Here is a 20,697-nt window from a genome sequence, read left to right as displayed (position 1 = left end):
ATAGCAAAATATCAGATTATTATTATTACATATGTAATTGTTATCCGATTTATATTTTTTTCTCACTAAAACACTTAAGCAAAGTTGGTTAATTTGCATATTCTGTCAAACGAAAATGTAATGTGCAGCCTTTTTCCAAAGAACAATCCACATTAGTACAAAAATCTAATAATGGCAGTATGCTTCAAAAATCATGCCCAAATCCTCTAACATAAAACTGGGGGGGAACTGTCACACCAGCCTTCGCTATCACTTCCTGTCCTGTCCAGCCCAGGCGTTCGGCATCGCCGGCCTTCTAGCTGCTGCTGAACCTACTGCTGGCAAATACCCTTCACACATCAACCCCGGACTTGTCTCGTCATCATTACACACACCTGGTTTCAATCCCCACTTTATCACTGTATATATACTCCCTCTGCCATTTGTCTTTGTCGGTCATTGTAAATGTTACTTGTTTTCCTGAGAGGAATCTCTCATATTTCCTGAGTACTTTATATTCTGCACTTTGGGTTCGCCCTGTGCCTTTTTGTTTATGAAGATATATTTTGAGCACAACAGCGTTTGGGTTTCGTCCCGCTTTGATGTATGGTGGCTCAGTTGGTAGAGCATGGTGTTTGCAACGCCAGCATGGTGTGTGCAACGCCAGGGTGGTGGGTTCGATTCCCATGGGGGGCCAGTACAAAAAAAAAATGCATGAAATGATATGTATGCATTCACTACTGTAAGTCGCTCTGGATAAGAGCGTCTGCTAAATGACTAAAATGTATATGTAAAAATGTAAATAAATTCAGTAGCTCTAAACCTGCAACTGCCTCCTCTCTACACCGGTAACAACGGTTAATATCCTAGAGTAAAACCTGGTTCAATCTGCTTTCCAACAGACACCGTGAGACAAATTCACCTTTCAGCAGGACAATACACAATGACAAATATACACTGGAATTGCTTACCAAGACAACATTGAATGTTCCTGATTGGCCTAGTTACCGTTTTGACTTAAATCGGCTTGAAAATCTATGGCAAGACTTGAAAATGGCTGTCTAGCAATGATCAACAACCAACTTGACAGAGATTTAATTTTTTATTTTTTTAATAATTTATTTTATTTTTATTTCACCTTTATTTAACCAGGTAGGCTAGTTGAGAACAAGTTCTCATTTACAACTGCGACCTGGCCAAGATAAAGCAAAGCAGTGCGACACAACCAACACAGAGTTACACATGGAATTAACAAACAGTCAATAACACAATAGAGAAAAATAAAGTCTATATACTGTGTGTGCAAATGGCATGAGGAGGTAAGGCAATAAATAGGCCATTGTAGCGAAGTAATTACAATTTAGCAAATTAACACTGGAGTGGTAGATGTGCAGATGATGATGTGCAAGTAGAAGTACATTTACATTACATTTTAGTCATTTAGCAGACGCTCTTATCCAGAGCGACTTACAGTAGTGAATGCATACATTTCATAAATATCATACTTTTTTTTTTCTTCTCCGTACTGGTGTGCAAAAGAGCAGAAAAGTAAATAAAAACAATATGGGGATGAGGTAGGTAGATTGGATGGGCTATTTACAGATGGGCTATGTAAAGCTGCAGCGATCGGTTAGCTGATGTTTAAAGTTAGTGAGGGAAATATAAGTCTCCAGCTTCAGTGATTAAAAAAAAATAATTGCAATTCGTTCCATTCATTGGCAGCAGAGAACTGGAAGGAAAGGCGGCCAAAGGAGGTGTTGGCTTTGTAGAAATATTATACAATATATCAGATGTGCATATCCCTTAGACACTTACCCAGAAAGAGCTGTAATCACTGCCAAAGGTGATCCTAGCATGTATTGACATGTATTATTTTGTTATGTCACAGCCTTATTCTAAAATAGATGTTTTTTAATCCCCCTCAATCTACACACAATACCCCTATAATGACGAAAAAAAACAGTTTTATGTTTGCAAATGTATTAACAATAAACCCTTTAAACTCAGTACTTTGTTGAAGCACCTTTGGCAGCGATTACAGCCTTGAGTCTTCTTGGGTATGACGCGTCAAGCTTGAGACACCTGGCTGGGCCACTCAGGGACATTCAGAGACTAGTCCCGAAGCCACTTCTGCATTGTCTTGTCTTTGTGCTTAGGGTCCCTGTCCTGTTGGAAAGTGAACCTTCACCCCAGTCTGAGGTCCTGAGTGCTCTGGAGCAGGTTTTCCTCAATGATCTCTCTGTACTTTGCTCCGTTCATCTTTTCCTCGATCCTGACTAGTCTCCCACTCGCTGCCTCTGAAAAACATACCCACAACATGATGCTGCCACCACCATGCTTCACAGTAGGGATGGTGCCAGATTTCCTCCAAACGTGACGCTGGGCATTCCGGCCAAAGAGTTCAATCTTGGTTTCATCAGACCAGAGAATCTTGTTTCTGGCCACTCTAACATAAAGGCCTGATTGGTGGAGTGCTGCAGACATTGTTGTCCTTCTGTAAGGTTCTCCCATCTCCACAGAGGAACTCTGGAGCTCTGTCAGAGGGGCCATCGTGTTCTTTGTCACATCCCTGACCAAGGCCCTTCTCCCCAGATTGCTCAGTTTGGCCGGGCGGCCAGCTCTAGGAAGAGTTTTGGTGGTTCCAACCTTATTCCATTTAAGAATGATGGAGGCCACTGTGTTCTTGGGGACCTTCAATGCTGCAGACAGTTTTTGGTACTCTTCTCCAGACCTGTGCCTCGACACAATCCTGTCTCAGAGCTCTGCAGACAATTTCTTCAAACTCATGGCTTGGTTTTTGCAAATAGTCTGGGTTGGCATTTGATTAGATGTTCAGGAGTCTTATGGCTTGGGGGTAGAAGCTGTTTAGAAGCCTCTTGGACCTAGCCTTGGCACTCCAGTACCGCTTGCTGTGCCGTAGCAGAGAGAACAGTCTACGATTAGGGTGGGTGGAGTCTTTGAAAATTTTTAGGGCCTTCCTCTGACACCGCCTGGTATAGAGGTCCTGGATATCAGGAAGCTTGGCCCCAGTGATGCACTGGGCCATACGCACTACCCTCTGTAGTGCCAAGCGGTCGGAGGCCGAACAGTTGCCATACCAGACAGTGATGCAACCAGTCAGGATGCTCTCGATGGTGCAGCTGTAGAACCTTTTGAGGATCTGAGGACCCATGCCAAATCTTTTCAGTCTCCTGAGGGGGAATAGGTTTTGTTGTGCCCTCTTCACGACTGTCTTGGTGTGCTTGGACCATGTTAGTTTGTTGGTGATGTGGACACCAAGGAATACTTATGTAAATAAGGTATTTCTGTTTTAAATTTTTTAATACATTTGCAAAAGTTTCTAAAAACCTGTTTTTGCTTCGTTATTTTGGGGTATTGTGTGTAGATTGAATAAAAATAAAAAATTAATCAATTTTAGAATAAGGCTGTAATGTAAGAAAATGTGGAAAAAGTCAAGGGGTCTGAATACTTTCCGAATGTACTCTATTTCTAAATCTAATGTTCAATAAATGTGCAAAAATGTCTAAAAACATGTTATAACTTTGTCATTATGGGGTATTGTGTGTAGATGGGTGAGAAAAAATATAAATTTTATCCATTTTGAATTCAGGCTGTGACACAACAAAATATGGAATTCCTGTCGAAATAAAGGTTACATTTTATTTTGATTGGAATTCTGGTATTTATATAACATTTTCAGTAAAATAACTTTTGTGGGAGAATACATACCAATACAGCACTATGTGTACATTCAGAGGGTAGCTGGTTTCTGTATTACAGTTCTAGCAAGTATTCAGTTCTAGCAGTCTTCCCTGTGGCTCAGTTGGTAGAGCATGGTGTGTGTGACGCCAGGGTTGTGGGTTTGATTCCCACGGGGGGCCAGTACAAAAAAAATATATTAAAAAAAAATATATGCAATGTATGCATTCACTACTGTAAGTCGTTCTGGATAAAAGCGTCTGCTAAATGACGAATACATTTACATTTTAATACCACTGACACTTTCTTTAGCTGTTTTGACTGCGACTAAGCATATATCTAAGGTAATGTTGATTTTGTACATTGTCATACCCAGTTATAACCAGTTATAACCATAGGCTAGTACATAAGGTGCTCCATATTTCAGGTGATCTGTCTATCTGGTCAAAATCACTGATACAGGTCCCCCTCCACTCTCTGATGATATGTAACTTGTAATTATGTCTCCAGAGAAACCTCGATTTTTTTAGATTTTTCCTAGAATAACTACTTTTCGGGGGAATACACATCAATACAGAGTGTATCTGAATTCTGTTTTTCAGTTCTATCAAGTATTTATACCATTGGCAGATTTGTTATATGCACAAAAAAAAGGTAATTATAGGCAAGTACACCGGGAGCTAAAGGAAACACCAACATAAAGTGTCGTAATAGGGCATTGATCCACCAGAACAGCTTCAATGCACCATGGCATAGATTCTACAAGTGTCTGGAATTCTATTGGAGGGATGTGACACCGTTCTTCCATGAGAAATTCCATAATTTGGTGTTTTGTTGATGGTGGTGGAAAACACTGTCTCAGGAGCTGCTCCAGAATCTCCCATAAGTGTTCAATTGGGTTGAGATTTGGTGACAGACAGACAGACAGACAGACAGACAGACAGACAGACAGACAGACAGACAGACAGACAGACAGACAGACAGACAGACAGACAGACAGACAGACAGACAGACAGACAGACAGACAGACAGACAGACGCACACGCACACGCACACACACACACACCCTTTAAACCCCCTATACTCCTTTGAGACCCCTTGTTCAAAGTCACTGAGATCTCATCTTCTAGCCATGGTAGCCAAAACAATGAGAAATGGGGCTATTTTAGACATGAGCCTAAGCATGATGGAATGTTAATTGCAGTGGAAGCAGGGCTGTCTTACCGAACGGGCACGCATGGCACATGCCCTGGTGCCCCCTTAGAGGTATGCACTAGTCCAGCACTGTGTGGAAGAACCTGCTTTCAATATACTTTGTATCCCTCATAAGTGTTTCCTTTATTTTGGTAGTTACCTGTATATCTTTGCAGATTATCTGTCTATCTAGTCAAAATCACTGATACAGGTCCCCCTCCACCCTTTGGTGGTATGGATAACTTGTAATTATGTCTCCAGAGAAACTTAGATTTAAATAAAGTTCCTATTTATCAAATTTCTATAGGCGGAAGTACGTGTTTTTTTTTTAAGTCCATGTTGATACAGAAACATTAAACAATGATTTAAATTTGTTAAGAACAAGTGGATTGACAAAGTCATGAAACGTTTGAAGAATTTTGACCCCATTTAGTAGCTTAAGGGTTAAAACCACACAATGTTCTGTGCATATCATCAAAGAGTGGGTCATTTTGACATGCAACCGTCTGGTGATCTCCATATATGTAAGGCTCAAGGAGCTCCGTGAGAGCCTTCTACATGATTTGAAGCATTGCTTCGTTTGTTTACTAAATCTATGACAACAAAAACAATGGGAACAGGTCCCTCATTTGTTTTATATACACTATATAGTAAGATGCCCCTGCATCCCACTGCTGGCTTTCCTCTGAAGCTAAGCAGGGTTGGTCCCTGAATGGGAGACCAGCTGCTGCTGGAAGTGGTGTTGGAGGGCAAGCAGGGGGCACTCTTCCCTTCTGGTCTAAGGTGATCCCAATGCCCCAGGGCAGTGAAGGGGAAATTGCCCTGTGTAGGGTGCTGTCTTTCAGATAGGATGTTAAACAGGTGTCCAGACTTTCTGTGGTCATTAAAAATGATACGGCACTCATTGTAAGAGTGTTAAACACGGTGTCATGGCTAAATTCCATCATGGCCACCTATTCACCCCCTCATTCCTAATTGGCATGTATCACTCCCCACCTTGATAGCTGATGTGTGGTGAGTGTTCTGGCACCAAAATGGTTGCCGTGCATCACCCAAGTGGGTGCTACACATTGGTGGTGTATGAGATGAGTTTACCATTTATTTATAAAGCCCTTTTTACATCAGCGGGTGTCACAAAGTGTTATACAGAAACCCAAACAGCAAGCAATGCAGCTTTGAGTACCTCAGTTGGTAGAAATGTGCTATATAAATCACAATAATTATTAAAAACATTTGAACAATTTGCATAAAATAACTCACCAACAGTAAGTCCTTAACCATTCAAGCTAGTGACACAAAACCAACTTTCTCATGTTAATCCTATCTTCAAATTCTTCAACTATTTCATTAACTAATAACCATATACATTTGCATCTCACAACCCATCAGCTCTTGAACCATTCAAGCTAGAGACATCACGCCAACTGTCTCATGTTCAGGCTATCGTAACTTTCAATTCTTAAAACTCTGATCAATTATAACTATATAAATGTGCACACTTAGCATAAAATAACTCACCAAAAGTAACTCTTGAACCGTTTAAGCTAGAGGCACAAAAACAACTTCATCATGTTCAGGCTATCCTATCCAATCAATACATTTTTACATCTACTTACTTTTTCAACTATAACCAATCACTACCATCACTACTGCAGTGCTATAACGTATTTCAGATCCATAAATACAAGCTAGCAAGCGCACTACATTTTCTTCAGGAAATGTACTTTCTCGTTTTTTATTCATCTTTAAAACATGTTTAAATATTTCATCCTCTTTGACATTAGCATTTTGTGTATATTATTGACCAAAAAATACAATTAAATCCATTTTAATACCACTTTGTAACACAATAAAATGTGAAGAAATCCAAGGGATCTGAATACTTTTGCCAAATTCGAAAAGAGCTAATAAGAAGATGTGTAAAATATAGGCCTAACGTAGTAGTGATTTTAGCATGTAAATCTTGGTGGGGCAAAACAAAAACAAGTGGGATGCATGCCAGCAAAGCCACTACACAACACAACACATTAATTGCACTATAACGGTGACAAACGGTGGCCACAAACAGCCTACATAAAGCTGTACCAACATCTTACCACTGCTACACCTGGCTATCAGCGGAGCCTTGTCTGGCAGCGAAACAGTTAATTCAGCCTCATTTACTGCCTTTTAAAAAAACATAGCTGATATAGCTGACTTGCTTTAAAAAATATGGTTTTCAATGACAATTGAGATGTAGAAACTATGGCATAAGGGGACGACAAGCGAATGAGAGGCAATCCGTAATTTCGATTAAGACATTAATGAGCAAGCTAGGACGGACGTAACATTAGTAAATATAACTATTTGTTTAGCACCTTTGAAATGTACAGCGACAAAATTCAGAACATGGGCCGTTCTTACAGTGTTCTCCCTGTACACCAAGTCAGCCAATGAAAGCTAAAACAGGTTATAGGCTACATGTGCACCACCAAGTCAGAACAGTAGGCGACATTTAAGAGCGGTAAATATACCAAATGATTAGGGTGAGGCACATGGACATCTTACTACACAACATACACTTAGCTAAAGTATACATATCTCCCTGGCAAATTACATAATTTATGCAGCAGCATACAGTACAATACATTTTTGGACTCATCTTTTCCCCCGATGCCTGACTCTTAGCTATGATGTGGGCGTGCCCCAAGGGTCAATACTGGGGCCCCTCCTGTTCAGCCTGTACATTAATGATCTGCCGTCTGTCTGTACTGGGTCTGAAGTTCAAATGTATGCAGATGATACAGTGATATATGTGCATGCAAAGAGAAAACAAGAAGCTGCACAAGAACTCACTACTGTCATGGTCCAGGTTACAAAGTGGCTCAGTGACTCTTGTATGCATCTCAATGGGAAAAAAACTGTCTGCATGTTCTTCACAAAGAGGGCAACAGATGCTACTGAGCCAGATGTCTATGTGTCAGGGGAGAAGCTCCAGGTGGTATCTGATTTTAAGTACCTTGGCATCATACTTGATTCCAACCTCTCTTTTAAAAAGCAGGTGAAAAAAGTAATTCAAATAACCAAATTCAACCCAGCTAATTTCCAATTTATACGAATTTGTTTGACTACAGAGGTAGCAAAACTGTATTTCAAATCTATGATACTCCCCCACTTAACATACTGCTTGACTAGTTGGGCCCAAGCTTGCTATACAACATTAAAACCTATTCAGTCTGTCTACAAACAGGCTCTCAAAGTGCTTGATAGGAAGCCCAATAGCCATCATCACTGTTACATCCTCAGAAAGCATGAGCTCCTGAGTTGGGAAAATCTTGTAAAATACACAGACGCATGTCTTGTATTCAAGATCCTAAATGGCCTGGCTCCCCCTCCACTCAGTATTTTTGTTAAACAGAAAACCCAAACATATGGCAGCAGATCCACAAGGTCTACCTTGAGAGGTGACTGTATAGTTCCCTTAGTCAATCTGCTTTCTCCGTGAGAGCTTCCCATGTTTGGTATACACTGCCATCAGAAACACATAACTGCACCACCTATCACACTTTCACAAAAAACATGAAGATACGGCTAAAGGCCAATCAGATTTGTGAACATAATCCCTAGCTGTGTATTGCTGCTTTCCATGTTGTCTGTAGCTGTGAGGTGTGGAAACACTTTGTTGCTTTTATGGATTTTGTCTTGTTGCTTTTTGTGCTATGTTGCTCTGTCTGTATGCTATGTCTTGCTTGACCTATGTTGCTCTGCATGTGCTCACTGCTCAATGATTGTCTGTATTGTTATTGTAATTATTTTCATAACCTGACCAGGGACTACGGTTGAAAATTAGCCGGCTGGCTAAAACCGGCACTTTTACTGAAACGTTGATTAATGTGCACTGTCCCTGTAAAAATAAACTCAAACTCAAACTCCTTGTTGAATTTGCTATTTCCAATTTGTTGTGTAATGTTTATGTCCAATGGCCGATGAGCTCCGATACGTTTTATCTATCATTTATCTTCATTATTCCTCTTCATATTACAAGGATTAAAAAGGATTTGCCAGTAGATTGTCGACTTTATTCATGATGATGACTGCTAGCTAAGATTTTGAAAGTATGATGTTGACATGATCAGTCCAATCAAAGCTACTGTACATATAACATGATTTGACGTCCTCCCAGCTGCCCACTGCACTGAGGCTAGGTAACACGGTCACCACCGATAAATCCATGATAATCGAAAATTTCAATAAGCATTTCTCAACGGCTGGCCATGCCTTCCTCCTGGCTACTCCAACCCCGGCCAACAGCTCCGCCCCCCCCCGTCCCCCCCGTCCCCCGTCCCCGTCCCCATCCCCCCGCAGCTATTCGCCCAAGCCTCCCCAGCTTCTCCTTCACTCAAATCCAGATAGCAGATGTTCTGAAAGAGCTACAAAACCTGGACCCATACAAATCAGCTGGGCTAGACAATCTGGACCCTCTCTTTCTAAAACTATCCGCCGCCATTGTTGCAACCCCTATTACCAGCCTGTTCGACCTCTCTTTCATATCGTCCGAGATCCTTAAAGATTGGAAAGCTGTCGCGGTCATCCCCTCTTCAAAGGGGGTGACACCCTAGACCCAAACTGTTACAGACCTATTTCCATCCTGCCCTGCCTATCTAAAGTCTTCGAAAGCCAAGTTAATAAACAGATCACTGACCATTTTGAATCCCACCGTACCTTCTCCGCTGTGCATTCCGGTTTCCAAGCCGGTCACGGGTGCGCCTCAGCCACGCTCAAGGTACTAAACGATATCATAACCGCCATCGATAAAAGACAGTACTGTGCAGCCGTCTTCATCGACCTGGCCAAGGCGTTTGACTCTGTCAATCACCGTATTCTTATTGGCAGACTCAATAGCCTTGGTTTTTCTAACGACTGCCTCACCTGGTTCACCAACTACTTTGCAGACAGAGTTCAGTGTGTCAAATCGGAGGGCATGTTGTCCGGACCTCTGGCAGTCTCTATGGGTTCAATTCTCGGGCCGACTCTTTTCTCTGTATATATCAATGATGTCGCTCTTGCTGCGGGCGATTCCCTGATCCACCTCTACGCAGACGACACCATTCTGTATACTTCTGACCCTTCCTTGGTCACTGTGCTAACAAACCTCCAAACGAGCTTCAATGCCATACAACACTCCTTCCGTGGCCTCCAACTGCTCTTAAACGCTAGTAAAACCAAATGCATGCTTTTCAACCTTTTGCTGCCCGCACCTGCCCGCCCGACTAGCATCACCACCCTGGACGGTTCCGACCTAGAATATGTGGGACAACTATAAATACCTAGGTGTCTGGTTAGACTGTAAACTCTCCTTCCAGACTCATATTAAACATCTCCAATCCAAAATCAAATATAGAATCGGCTTTCTATTTCGCAACAAAGCCTCCTTCACTCACGCCACCAAACTTAGCCTAGTAAAACTGACTATCCACCAATCCTTGACTTCGGCGATGTCATCTACAAAATAGCTTCCATTACTCTACTCAGCAAACTGGATGCAGTCTATCACAGTGCCATCCGTTTTGTTACCAAATCACCTTATACCACCTACCACTGCGACCTGTATGCTCTAGTCGGCTGGCCCTCGCTACATATTCATCGCCAGACCCACTGGCTCCAGGTCATCTATAAGTCTATCCAGCAGGTATATCTCACTGATCATCCCCAAAGCCAACACCTTATTTGGCCGCCTTCCCTTCCAGTTCTTCCAGCACTGAGCAAGGCTGAAACACCTGCATTTTGGAGCTGCCATACTCAAGAAAGCAAAGAGACCATGTTTGTATGCGGCTTAATTAACTCAATGATATATAAGATGACGGGTTTACACTGGCCTAAGGTAGATTTCAAGATGGCTTGAGAAAGGCCTATGCCATGCTGTCAAATGTGTGTAGATAATTCAACACACCCCCACACACTTTCTTTTCCTAAGTTTAAGACCGATCAAAATCTACAATATCAGGGCTATGAAGATAGGCAAAGTTATTAGCAAATGTGTAATCTTATTTTGTTTTCATCACCAGAATTAGTTTTCAAAAATGTAACAGCGTGCAAATGACACGCTGTTAACATTTAGCCTAATGAAAATCGGATAAATCATAGGCTATGCAGGTTTAGGTCTACTGGTCCTACTTTACCCACGCACCTTATCATTCAACAATAGTTTACGCATGGTAATTTTTCAATAGGCATAGTCATTATGCATTATGCCAAAATTGTTGGCTTGTAATTATTACTTATCAGCTATTTTCATCCGTTTAAATGTAATGAACATGGAAAGATATCAAATTATAGTGACCCTACAGTTTTGCTATGTCAATGCAACATAGCCTATGTTAAAAAAGTTGACTCAACAATGACTTTATTATTTTTGACAAATAGTTTGAGGTCTAGCCTAGGCCTACTATGTGAAATATTTCATATTTACACATATTCATCGAAATGAAATAGGCTTACATCAGAAATGTCTATACAAAGCAATGACACCATACGTTTCTCGACGAGGACAACTTTGAATACATAGTTAAACTATTTTTCTCACTTGCTTGTTGTTTCCTGTAACTGAAATTAACACATTTAAAGCGTTTGCAAAAATATTTACTCTACACATTTTAATAATGGTGTAAAAGCCTACAATAGCCTAATTCAAGCGCACTTTCACAAGACGTCCACTTGAGGACGGCAGCGCACCATGACTGTCAAAACCGAGAGGAAGTCCGCACAATCCGTGACTGATGCTGTAAAGAAAAACCTGTACTTATTTCATAATTATCTTTACAAACAGATATGCAACTCAAAAGACTGCAACTGAAAAGACAGATTTTTCTTAATCACCGATAAACAAACGATTATCCGCATATGTAGGCCTAAATATTTTTGCATTGACAACTCTACCAATAGGTGACGCACTTTTGGACAGCCTTTGAGCAATTCTCCTTCATCACTGGTACATTGGATGGATTAAAATAAGAAACCATTCAAAGAATGAGACCAGTGTAATATAAGGGGGATCTTGCTATGTTGTAGAAAAAAATTATGTATCTTGCATCATTTCACTAAAGTAGGTCTAACTGTTAATCGTTAGGCCTACTAAATAAATAAGGGCATGTATTGTTATACGGCTATTAATATTATCATTTGTGTAACAATAATACGGATGAACTGATAATAATAATAATAATACTATTTGTTTATTATTACTCATATTCTGTTTTAGTGCTGTAGTAAATGCATTAGCCTACTGTTTATCAGTCTGTAACTTCAAAAAGTCCGTTTCCTCATTGAGTAATAGAGGCCAATATGATACATAGGCCTACAGCAGATAAAATGTAAATGTAAATCATAGGCCTATACTGTGTACACAGGACGTTTTAAAAGACACTGTCCACGGAGGGAAACTGGGAATATTACTACGCAAGGAGACAATGGCCTTCAATAAATCGTGCGATGTTGTATGATCAGTGCGCTACACAAATGCTTATTGGGGTTGTAATTGATTAAAATAAACACAATGCTTGCTGACTTCAGTAAAGTTTCCAATCGTCCCAGTTTTCACGTAGAAGACATGGCTATCATTCTGCTATTAGTCAATTGAAATGCCAGAGACTTGGCCCTGTTGCCTACTATCATGAGGTGTCCCGACGTAAAATTAGTTCAACTGAAGTCAGCCTTCGAAATCTTTCAGATATATTTTAAAGGAAAATTACAATTGGCTCAGAACAGGGCAGCACAGCTGGCCCTTGGATGTACACAGAGATAAAACATTAATCATATGCATGTCAATCTCTCCTGGCTCAAAGTGGAGGAGAGATTGACTTCATCACTACTTGTATTTCAGAGAGATATTGACATGTTGAAAGCACCGAGCTGTCTATTTAAACGACTAGCACACAGCTCAGACACCCATGCACCCACTCGGGTCTTTTCACAGTCCCCAAGTCCAGAATAGACTATGGGAGGCGCACAGTGCTACACAGAGCCATGACTACATGGGAACTCTATTCCACATCAGGTAACTGATGCAAGCAGTATAATCAGATTTATAAAACAGATAAAAATACATCTGCGAAGCAACACAAACATAGGCACAGACACATGCATACACACACATGATAACATACGCACGTACACATGGATTTTGTGTTGTAGATATGTGGTAGTGGAGTAGGGGCCTGAGGGCACACACTTAGCGTGTTGTGAAATCTGTTATGAATGTATTGTAATGTTTTTAAAATTGTATAACTGCCTTAATTTCGCCGGATCCCAGGAAGAGTAGCTGCCGCTAATGGGGATCCATAATAAATAAAAATACAAAATACAAAGTCAATCTTAGATTACATTTACAGAGTGTAACCTCGGCATAATATAAATAACAATGAATAATCATATACATAAGCCTAATAATCATGTCAATGTTTTGGATTTTCTTACACGTGTGGGTCACCAAAGATGGGCTTTATAATAATGATAATGACTAAAAACCCTACAGTTATCTTATTCCAACAGTGCGAGTTTAATGGATTAAGAAAACATCATGCTTATTTTCATTGGAATTCAGCAATAGCAAAATAATGAATATATCACTAAAACATGTAAGTCTATTGCGGTACATACTAGGTTATACATTGCGATTGGCTTTATTGTTATGGTACAGGCTTTGTAAAACTCAAATTACCAGTGATAAAGTTTTCATCGGTGAATGTTGGACTTGCACCCGGATAAAGTAGGCCTATTAAAGGTTGTGTGTAAACTAATGTAGGCCTACGTAGTCCTAAATGAATGGGTCGTTAGTTGGTATGTCAATACGAAAAAACGAACTGCACTGAACGTCGTGTGGATCCAATATCCATTACTGTAATATTCTGGCCAATAGAAATTGGGGAGACCTCAATCCCTGACTAATCGCAAACGGATTGGAGAAAATGAAAACACGGAAAGACGATGCCAGGGTATGTGGTGGGGTATGCTGGAATTACCATAATAATGGAAAATAAAAATGGAATTTAAAAGGTACATGTAAAATGGTAGACCCTTATTTAAACACAACTATGTGGTGGCTATGGGTAAACACACCCAGTTCAATGGTTTGTAGGCTACATTTTACACTAAGAATGTATCACACATTGTCAATAAATGTTAAACCGACTTTTAGCACTATACTTCAACATAAAAATCAACACTGATAAACATGAAGGCCCCTTTAAGACCAACTGTCCTCAGGCCTCATCGGTAGACATAAATGCAAACGTAAGTACCTTGAGCTTTTCTACTGGTTCAGATGAGTATGTAAAATGTTCTGAAGATCTGGTTCTGAACGAATCCGTTCCGTTTTGCTCGAGTCCGCCTCTCTGTGCCTGTTCCTATTGACGCACTTAAAGACTCTTCCCTCAACCTTAAGGCGAGTAGCAGCGACCAATCACCATGCCATTACAGGCTTCAGAGGAAGCTGTTTATGTGACTCCAGCGCTAATTAGGCTCATGAACTAACAAATCGCTTGCACAACTGTGAGGAACCGATCACATCCATGGATTGTCTGGCGCAGTCGACCACCTTTATGGCTGTTAATTGATTTGTTGTTACTTTGGCTTCTATTCTTGCTGCACTCTTTGCTCCCAAGTTATTTATGCTGACAAACTTTCTCGGTGTGGAGTAGTAGCCTATTTTTACGAAGAACGCCTGCACCTCTTACATTCTAACCTGGGGAATCTTGACTATCAAACCATGTTTCAACCTACACCGAAGAGGTGTTTTACTATAGAATCGTTGGTAGCGAAGGATAATCCTCTACCAGTGTCGAGGTCTGAGGAGCCCATACGACCAGCAGCTCTGAGCTATGCAAACTCCAGCCAGATGAATCCATTTCTGAACGGGTTTCATTCCAGCGGCAGGGGCGTCTACTCTAATCCGGACTTGGTGTTTGCTGAGGCGGTCTCACATCATAACAACTCCGGTGTCCCAGTTCATTCGGTGCCCCCTCCACACGCTTTGGCTCACCCACTTTCATCCTCGCATAGTCCGCACCCTCTTTTTGCCAGCCAGCAAAGGGACCCCTCTACTTTTTACCCATGGCTAATACATAGATATAGGTACTTGGGTCACAGATTCCAAGGTAGGTTGAGATCGCATTTGTCTCTTTGACGTATTTATTACGGATTTGTACTGTTTGTCTTTTTGGATTTTCCATAGCATTTCTCGTTAACTGTAATTTATATAACATTTATTTATGAGGATGAAGACACGAATGCTATAGTGGTGTAAATATCAGTGGGCTATCGAAATATATATTTGTGGTGTCTTGAACAATTGTTTAAACCGTTTTTGTCTGTTATAGGCTAATTAGAACTGTTAAACTGGAGTAGACTACTTTCAGTAATGTAGGGCATAGTATTTCTTAGGGTGGCTACACGGGTTCACATTTGTTTTACCTGTAGCCTATAATTTACATTTTGTTGAAGAAATCGCAGTGTGGATTTTTAAAAAGTCCTTTAGCATCTAAAACATTTGATTGAAACACAATCATAACACCTTACAAATCTAAATTGTAGATCTATATAATTCGGATTGTTATTTTTTTTTAAACAAAATTGTTGACTTTTAAAAATTGAGTTATTACTTTCTTTTCTCGTTTAAAAATGTGTGTGTTTTAAACTGCGTGCAAATCAACTGAACAACAATGACAGAAGCCTGTGTCATTTATGGCAATCGTCTCTGCCATGGAATATGCTATGGGTAATATTTCTGGCCTATGTTTTTATGGCCGAAACTGCTGTTGAAGAAATTGTACACTATGCACTTTTAAAATCACAATTTATAGGCCCCCAAATTGGACTGTCATTTGAAAACATTGTTTTATGCGGGTGCATGCACATTATATGTATCTGAGACGTGCAAATTGTATAGTAGGCCTAACTGAACGATATATTTTCATTTGGAACCAATAATGGTTACGAGTGTCTAGTTAATAATTAAGACAATAGGGTTAATGTATCCTGTGTTATTCTCCACCATATACTTACATTATAGTCTACCGGTAATGTAGAAAATAAAAGTTTGAAAAGGGGTAGCCTATAGGCACCCAGAACTCTTTGTTATTGTAGACTATTATATTTTTAATGTGTGGTGTTTTTAAGATAACCAAAGACGGGATAGAATCGCCGCTTAAATAGCTACTGCATAATCCTATCGTTGCCATTTGAAGACTATAAACTGTATCAATTTGCTATTGTTTAAGTTCTTGCTGTCGAAAAAAAAAATCAAGGTGTTGCTGTGTCTAAATTGGTCTCGATGTTCAATTGAGTGGTGCCGTAGACTTTAGTTAAAAGTTAGACGCCCCAAGTCTACCGTATAACCAAAATATGATCATAGCATCATCGTCTCTTTAGCCTCAGTTTGCAAGATTGTTCATAATGAATATCCCTCCCATTGTCGTTTTCAGGTAACGAAACAAGTCCGGAGAGCTTCCTTTTGCACAATGCACTGGCCAGAAAGCCCAAAAGAATTCGGACAGCTTTTTCACCTTCGCAACTTCTGCGGCTTGAGCACGCATTTGAAAAAAACCATTACGTCGTAGGTGCCGAACGAAAACAGCTTGCGCACACCCTTAGCCTCACAGAAACTCAGGTAAGAACATTTTCCCTGAATTTAATATTCACAGGTTTATCGTTAAATCCGCATCAGGCCAACTTTGAATAGGGAATGGATTTAAAATACTATCATGTCAAGTTGCGTCAAACCTGACATGACCCACAGGTTACAACAATAACTGTTTTTGTGTAGGCTACGGAATCTGGAATATGCTACATTTTCTCGGAATAATTAGGCTACTTATTGGGAATTCAAAGTTCTCATTGCATAAGCTATAAGTGACATTAGGGGAATTATGAAAATATATATTGAAAACACGATAATATGTTGTCTATTGGGGGGGAAACTGCACAAATGCTACACTTAGAAGAAAGGTTCCATATAGCCTAGAACCAAAAATGGTTATAACGCTTGCTTTATATATGGAAGCCCTAAAACTTGTTTAGGCCTATAGAAACCATTTTGTATGGTTATTTTTCACTGAACCAAATGGTTCTAGAACCCCAAAATAAACACACTTCTAAGAGTGTATGGTTAAATATAGGCCTAGACCCAATCCATCTAGCAAGATGTCATAGAGACTAGGCCTAATTTAAGAATTTAAATGAAGGGGGGAAAACGATAGAAATGAAAACACAAGTTTATTCATTTTTCAAAATCACTATTGGATTAACGTGTAACCCGCAGTTTTAGAGAGACAAACAAATAAATGTATAGGCTACACCATTTGCATTGAAGCTTTAGCTGGGGAAAATCCATGATCATAGGCTATAACCTCGTTTTAGGCGGGGTTGAGAGAAAAAAGGTTCCCATTCAAAATGGAGGGCAATTAACCAGTTAACCATTTTATAGGATCTATGGCACGCTAAAAAGAATGAGCCGGACTCAATGAATTTTCCTGACCATATTTAAGATCGTATTTGTGCCTATCAGCTTGCGGAACGGTCGGTGTCTTTTGTCCCAGTGTCACCACCGGCTCTTCTCTAAACGGAGGCTATTAGAGGGGAATGAGGAAGAAATGAACCATCGCCCACTTCAATTAGCTGACTGAAAGCACATTAAATGCACCTCACTTGCCAAGCTGTCGGACGAATGGCTTGTAGATATGAATATAGCCCACTGTAGCCTATTGATATGCATTTACAAAAGGCTTAAAATTAACAGGTTTATGTATAAGAAATCTGGATTTTGACAATTTTTAGAAATTATAAAAATGAAATCAAACATATATTTATGCAATTGCATATCCATGGCCCTGTTTGCGTCATGTTTTTTTTCGACCAATAGGCTTAGGGACGTCAATTTCTGGTATATTGGCTTATGTTTATAGTAGGCTATAACCAACATAGACATGCCGTTTTTTTTTACCTTTATCCCATAAAGGCATCAATGGACTACCCCTACATTTATTCATCAAATACATTTTCTCTTGAAAATAACCTTACTTCTAGCCTATAATGTAAAGACTTTAGTGCCATAACATTGGGGAAATTTTCACACGGCAATCTATGAGAGCCTATGTTTATCTTTTGCTGTTCTGCTATTTGAATTCACACTTTGCGCACATGGATGGTTTTTGTTTAGTATTTGTGAATTTATTCTAGCCTTTATTTGTTTCCCTTAGGTAAAAGTGTGGTTTCAGAACCGAAGAACCAAGTTCAAACGGCAAAAGTTGGAGGAGGAGGGTTCAGATTCGCAACAGAAGAAGAAGGGGACCCATCACATAAACCGATGGAGACTTGCAACAAAACAAGGATCTGGAAGTCCCGAGGAAATTGACGTCACTTCAGACGATTAATATAGCCTACTAAATTGTTTGAGCCTGTGACAGCTGCGTGGCGTGAAGTATGACATGGCTAAGGATGCTGTGTACAGGGAGAGGGTTAAGCTAATGTCACATTTCGATTCTTCGGAGATCGGCAGCTGAGGGTGAGAGAATTCAGATTGGTGGCACTGCTGTCATCATGGGTCTGTCAATACGTATCAAATTGCCCAGGCGAAAGTGATCGACAGTATCGCAGTCCACTTACCTGACCCCCTTCCACGCACCAACCCACCACTACAATCTCCCACGAACCTCCCAAAAATTAATCTCCAATTCACATTGGAAATTTGCACTTCTGAAAGTTTCTAAATATGAACGTTTCCACTCAAGATACCAAAATACAAAACTGTTTTTGTAAAACTTGAATTGCATGGACTTTCTGGTAGTTGTTATAATTTGATAATTTTCTCAAAACACAACTTTGTTTTTACTCAATCTCAGAGATGTTGTGCTTCTTCCTTTTTACAAAGTGTGCAGTCTTTTAATTAATGATTATCGTGTTAAAGTGATTGTGAAAACAGTATGAAGTAGCAGTGCTGCGTTATAGTGTTTTTAAAGAAAACACTAATGGAAATGAATTTCGAAAACTTTCTAAAAGTTTATCAAACCACATATGAAGTACTTAAAGGGAAAGTATCCAAGACACTCCTTAAACCCAAGCTTTACCATGTCTCCGTTATTCTGGCCCGAGCATATTGTCAGGATTTGACCCTCCCGTGTGAGTTGCCACGAAGGACTAATGCAAGAATTGACAGCCATAGAGGCGAGAGAACTTCAAGCACTGAGCGTTTCCATGTACAGAGATAGTCCAACAAAAAGTTAATGTTTCTGTTAAACCCTCTTTTACCAGAATGTACATAATTTTGTGTTTGTGTTAAGTTTGCTACAATTTTAACACAAAGTATACTTCCAAGAAGTATGTAATTGTCAATATTTTGTCAATAAAGTTTTATCAATATGTTGCGCGCAGAGTAAAAGTAGGTCTAATGGTTTTGATTTGCGAGCAGCTTTCATATCTTGACATTTTATTCCCGCTGTCACCAATCACCCGCTCCATAGCCTATATCTTGATTTTGGTCATACCAGTCTCTCAAGTAGCCTACACTTGAGGTAGCTAGCTCTATGACACATTTCAGAGGGAATCCAGACAATGTGAAGGCTTGTTAAAGTAACTTATAAATCATGCTATTACGAGAAAACGCAAGATTTTTTTTTTTTCTGTGGCAAATGCATGGTTGTTTTTCCGAGAGGGGCAGCGTCTGGTCTACTCAGGCTACAAAGAGTCCTACGAGCTTTTGTGAAAGTGCAAATCAGTTTGGGCAATTATCATGGGAGTAATATGAGGGGGAAAGGGGATGCATTGCCCAGTGGTCCACGTTAATCTCTTAATCCGTGGATCCAATGGGGTTTGGTTGGACATAATTTAGTACAATCTGACTACCCCTCAAGAAGCGATAAGAGAAGGTTGCAATGTGCAGCAAAATGGGATCTTTGTTTAATATCTTGTCTCGTACAGCCACGGATATACACATACACACGCTCTTCCCACAAAACAGCATCAACCCATGCATAGTCTACTCTTCTCATTTATGTGTAGCCTATTATGCTTGTGTGGGGAAAAAAGAAAAACCTATTATTTAAAAATAATCGTTTTTACATCTATATAAGACCTTTTATATAGCCTACCATATTTTTCATTATAAATGACTCAAAAATAACAAGGCACATTGGAAAACTATTTACACTAGTTATCTCAGAAATGTGTCAAATCCACTATGAACATTTTATGATGTGAGGTGTAGTGTTTATTTCTATAATTGTTTCACAGCTTGAAAATTAGCTTTTCGGAGGGGGTGGTGTGAGGGGGCTATAGGCCTATATACAAACTATATGGATGAGGAATTTTAAATAGGCCCATGCACTATAACAGCAATAAAAATCTTCAGAGAATACCATTAGCTTTGAAAAAACCCTAAAAGCTTTATTACAAACCCAGCTTTGAAATAGGGGGATTAGAGGGCTGAAAGGGTCCCACAATAGTTAGAAGAAAAGGTTTCATGCTAATGAGGTTAATGCCCTTTGTATCTCCGGACTCCACAACTTCATTACTCCTATCTCGGGCAACACCGAGCGGCTCAGAGCGCGCAATCCACTCGAGCTTTTCCCTACCCTGCCTAAAGAAGGATTTGATAGCAGTCCTGTTCAAACTAGATAATTATATCTTTTCAAGTTGGAATTAAGATAAAGTGCAGTGAAGGCGGTGAGCCTTGATCCGCTGCAAACAAATTTGGCGCACTTTCTCCCTCAGCCTTGCCTCAATACGCAGGACAGCCCCCTCATTAGGCTATGACTTGGTCTCCTTTCATTAAATTTTCACTCTTTTGATTTAAACAAG

At 40.0% G+C, this 20,697-nt stretch overlaps 2 protein-coding genes across 3 annotated transcripts in view; one reads left to right on the top strand and one right to left on the bottom strand.

Moving 5' to 3' along the window:
- The window catches only part of dennd10 (DENN domain containing 10), a 38,263-nt gene extending 24,097 nt beyond the window's left edge, over window positions 1-14,166 (bottom strand). Inside the window, exon 1 of the mRNA XM_045719431.1 lies at window positions 14,148-14,166. The gene's annotated coding sequence lies outside the window, so the exon portion shown is untranslated. The remainder of the gene's footprint in view (window positions 1-14,147) is intronic.
- Window positions 14,167-14,240: 74 nt separating this feature from the next.
- On the top strand, window positions 14,241-19,279 carry emx2 (empty spiracles homeobox 2). Of its 2 annotated transcripts, NM_001141726.1 has the most exons (3): window positions 14,335-15,002; window positions 16,329-16,513; window positions 18,102-19,279. In NM_001141726.1, the coding sequence occupies exons 1-3, from the start codon at window positions 14,615-14,617 to the stop codon at window positions 18,273-18,275; spliced, it is 747 nt and encodes a 248-aa protein (NP_001135198.1). In that variant the 5' UTR covers window positions 14,335-14,614; the 3' UTR covers window positions 18,276-19,279. The 2 variants fall into 2 exon arrangements, with proteins under 2 accessions (XP_014053842.1, NP_001135198.1); XM_014198367.2 differs by lacking the exon at window positions 16,329-16,513 and having other exon boundaries at window positions 14,241-15,002.
- Window positions 19,280-20,697: the final 1,418 nt, after the last annotated feature.

This window comes from Salmo salar, chromosome ssa01, assembly GCF_905237065.1.
Source record: "Salmo salar chromosome ssa01, Ssal_v3.1, whole genome shotgun sequence".
NCBI classification, from domain to species: Eukaryota; Metazoa; Chordata; class Actinopteri; order Salmoniformes; family Salmonidae; genus Salmo; species Salmo salar.
This window is presented reverse-complemented; position numbering and strand designations above follow the sequence as displayed.

Coding starts and splice junctions, on each gene's coding strand:
- emx2 (NM_001141726.1), top strand. CDS start 14,615: ATGTTTCAACCTACACCGAAGAGGTGTTTTACTATAGAATCGTTGGTA. Junction 15,003..16,328: donor CTTGGGTCACAGATTCCAAG/GTAGGTTGAGAT, acceptor TGTCGTTTTCAG/GTAACGAAACAAGTCCGGAG. Junction 16,514..18,101: donor TTAGCCTCACAGAAACTCAG/GTAAGAACATTT, acceptor TGTTTCCCTTAG/GTAAAAGTGTGGTTTCAGAA.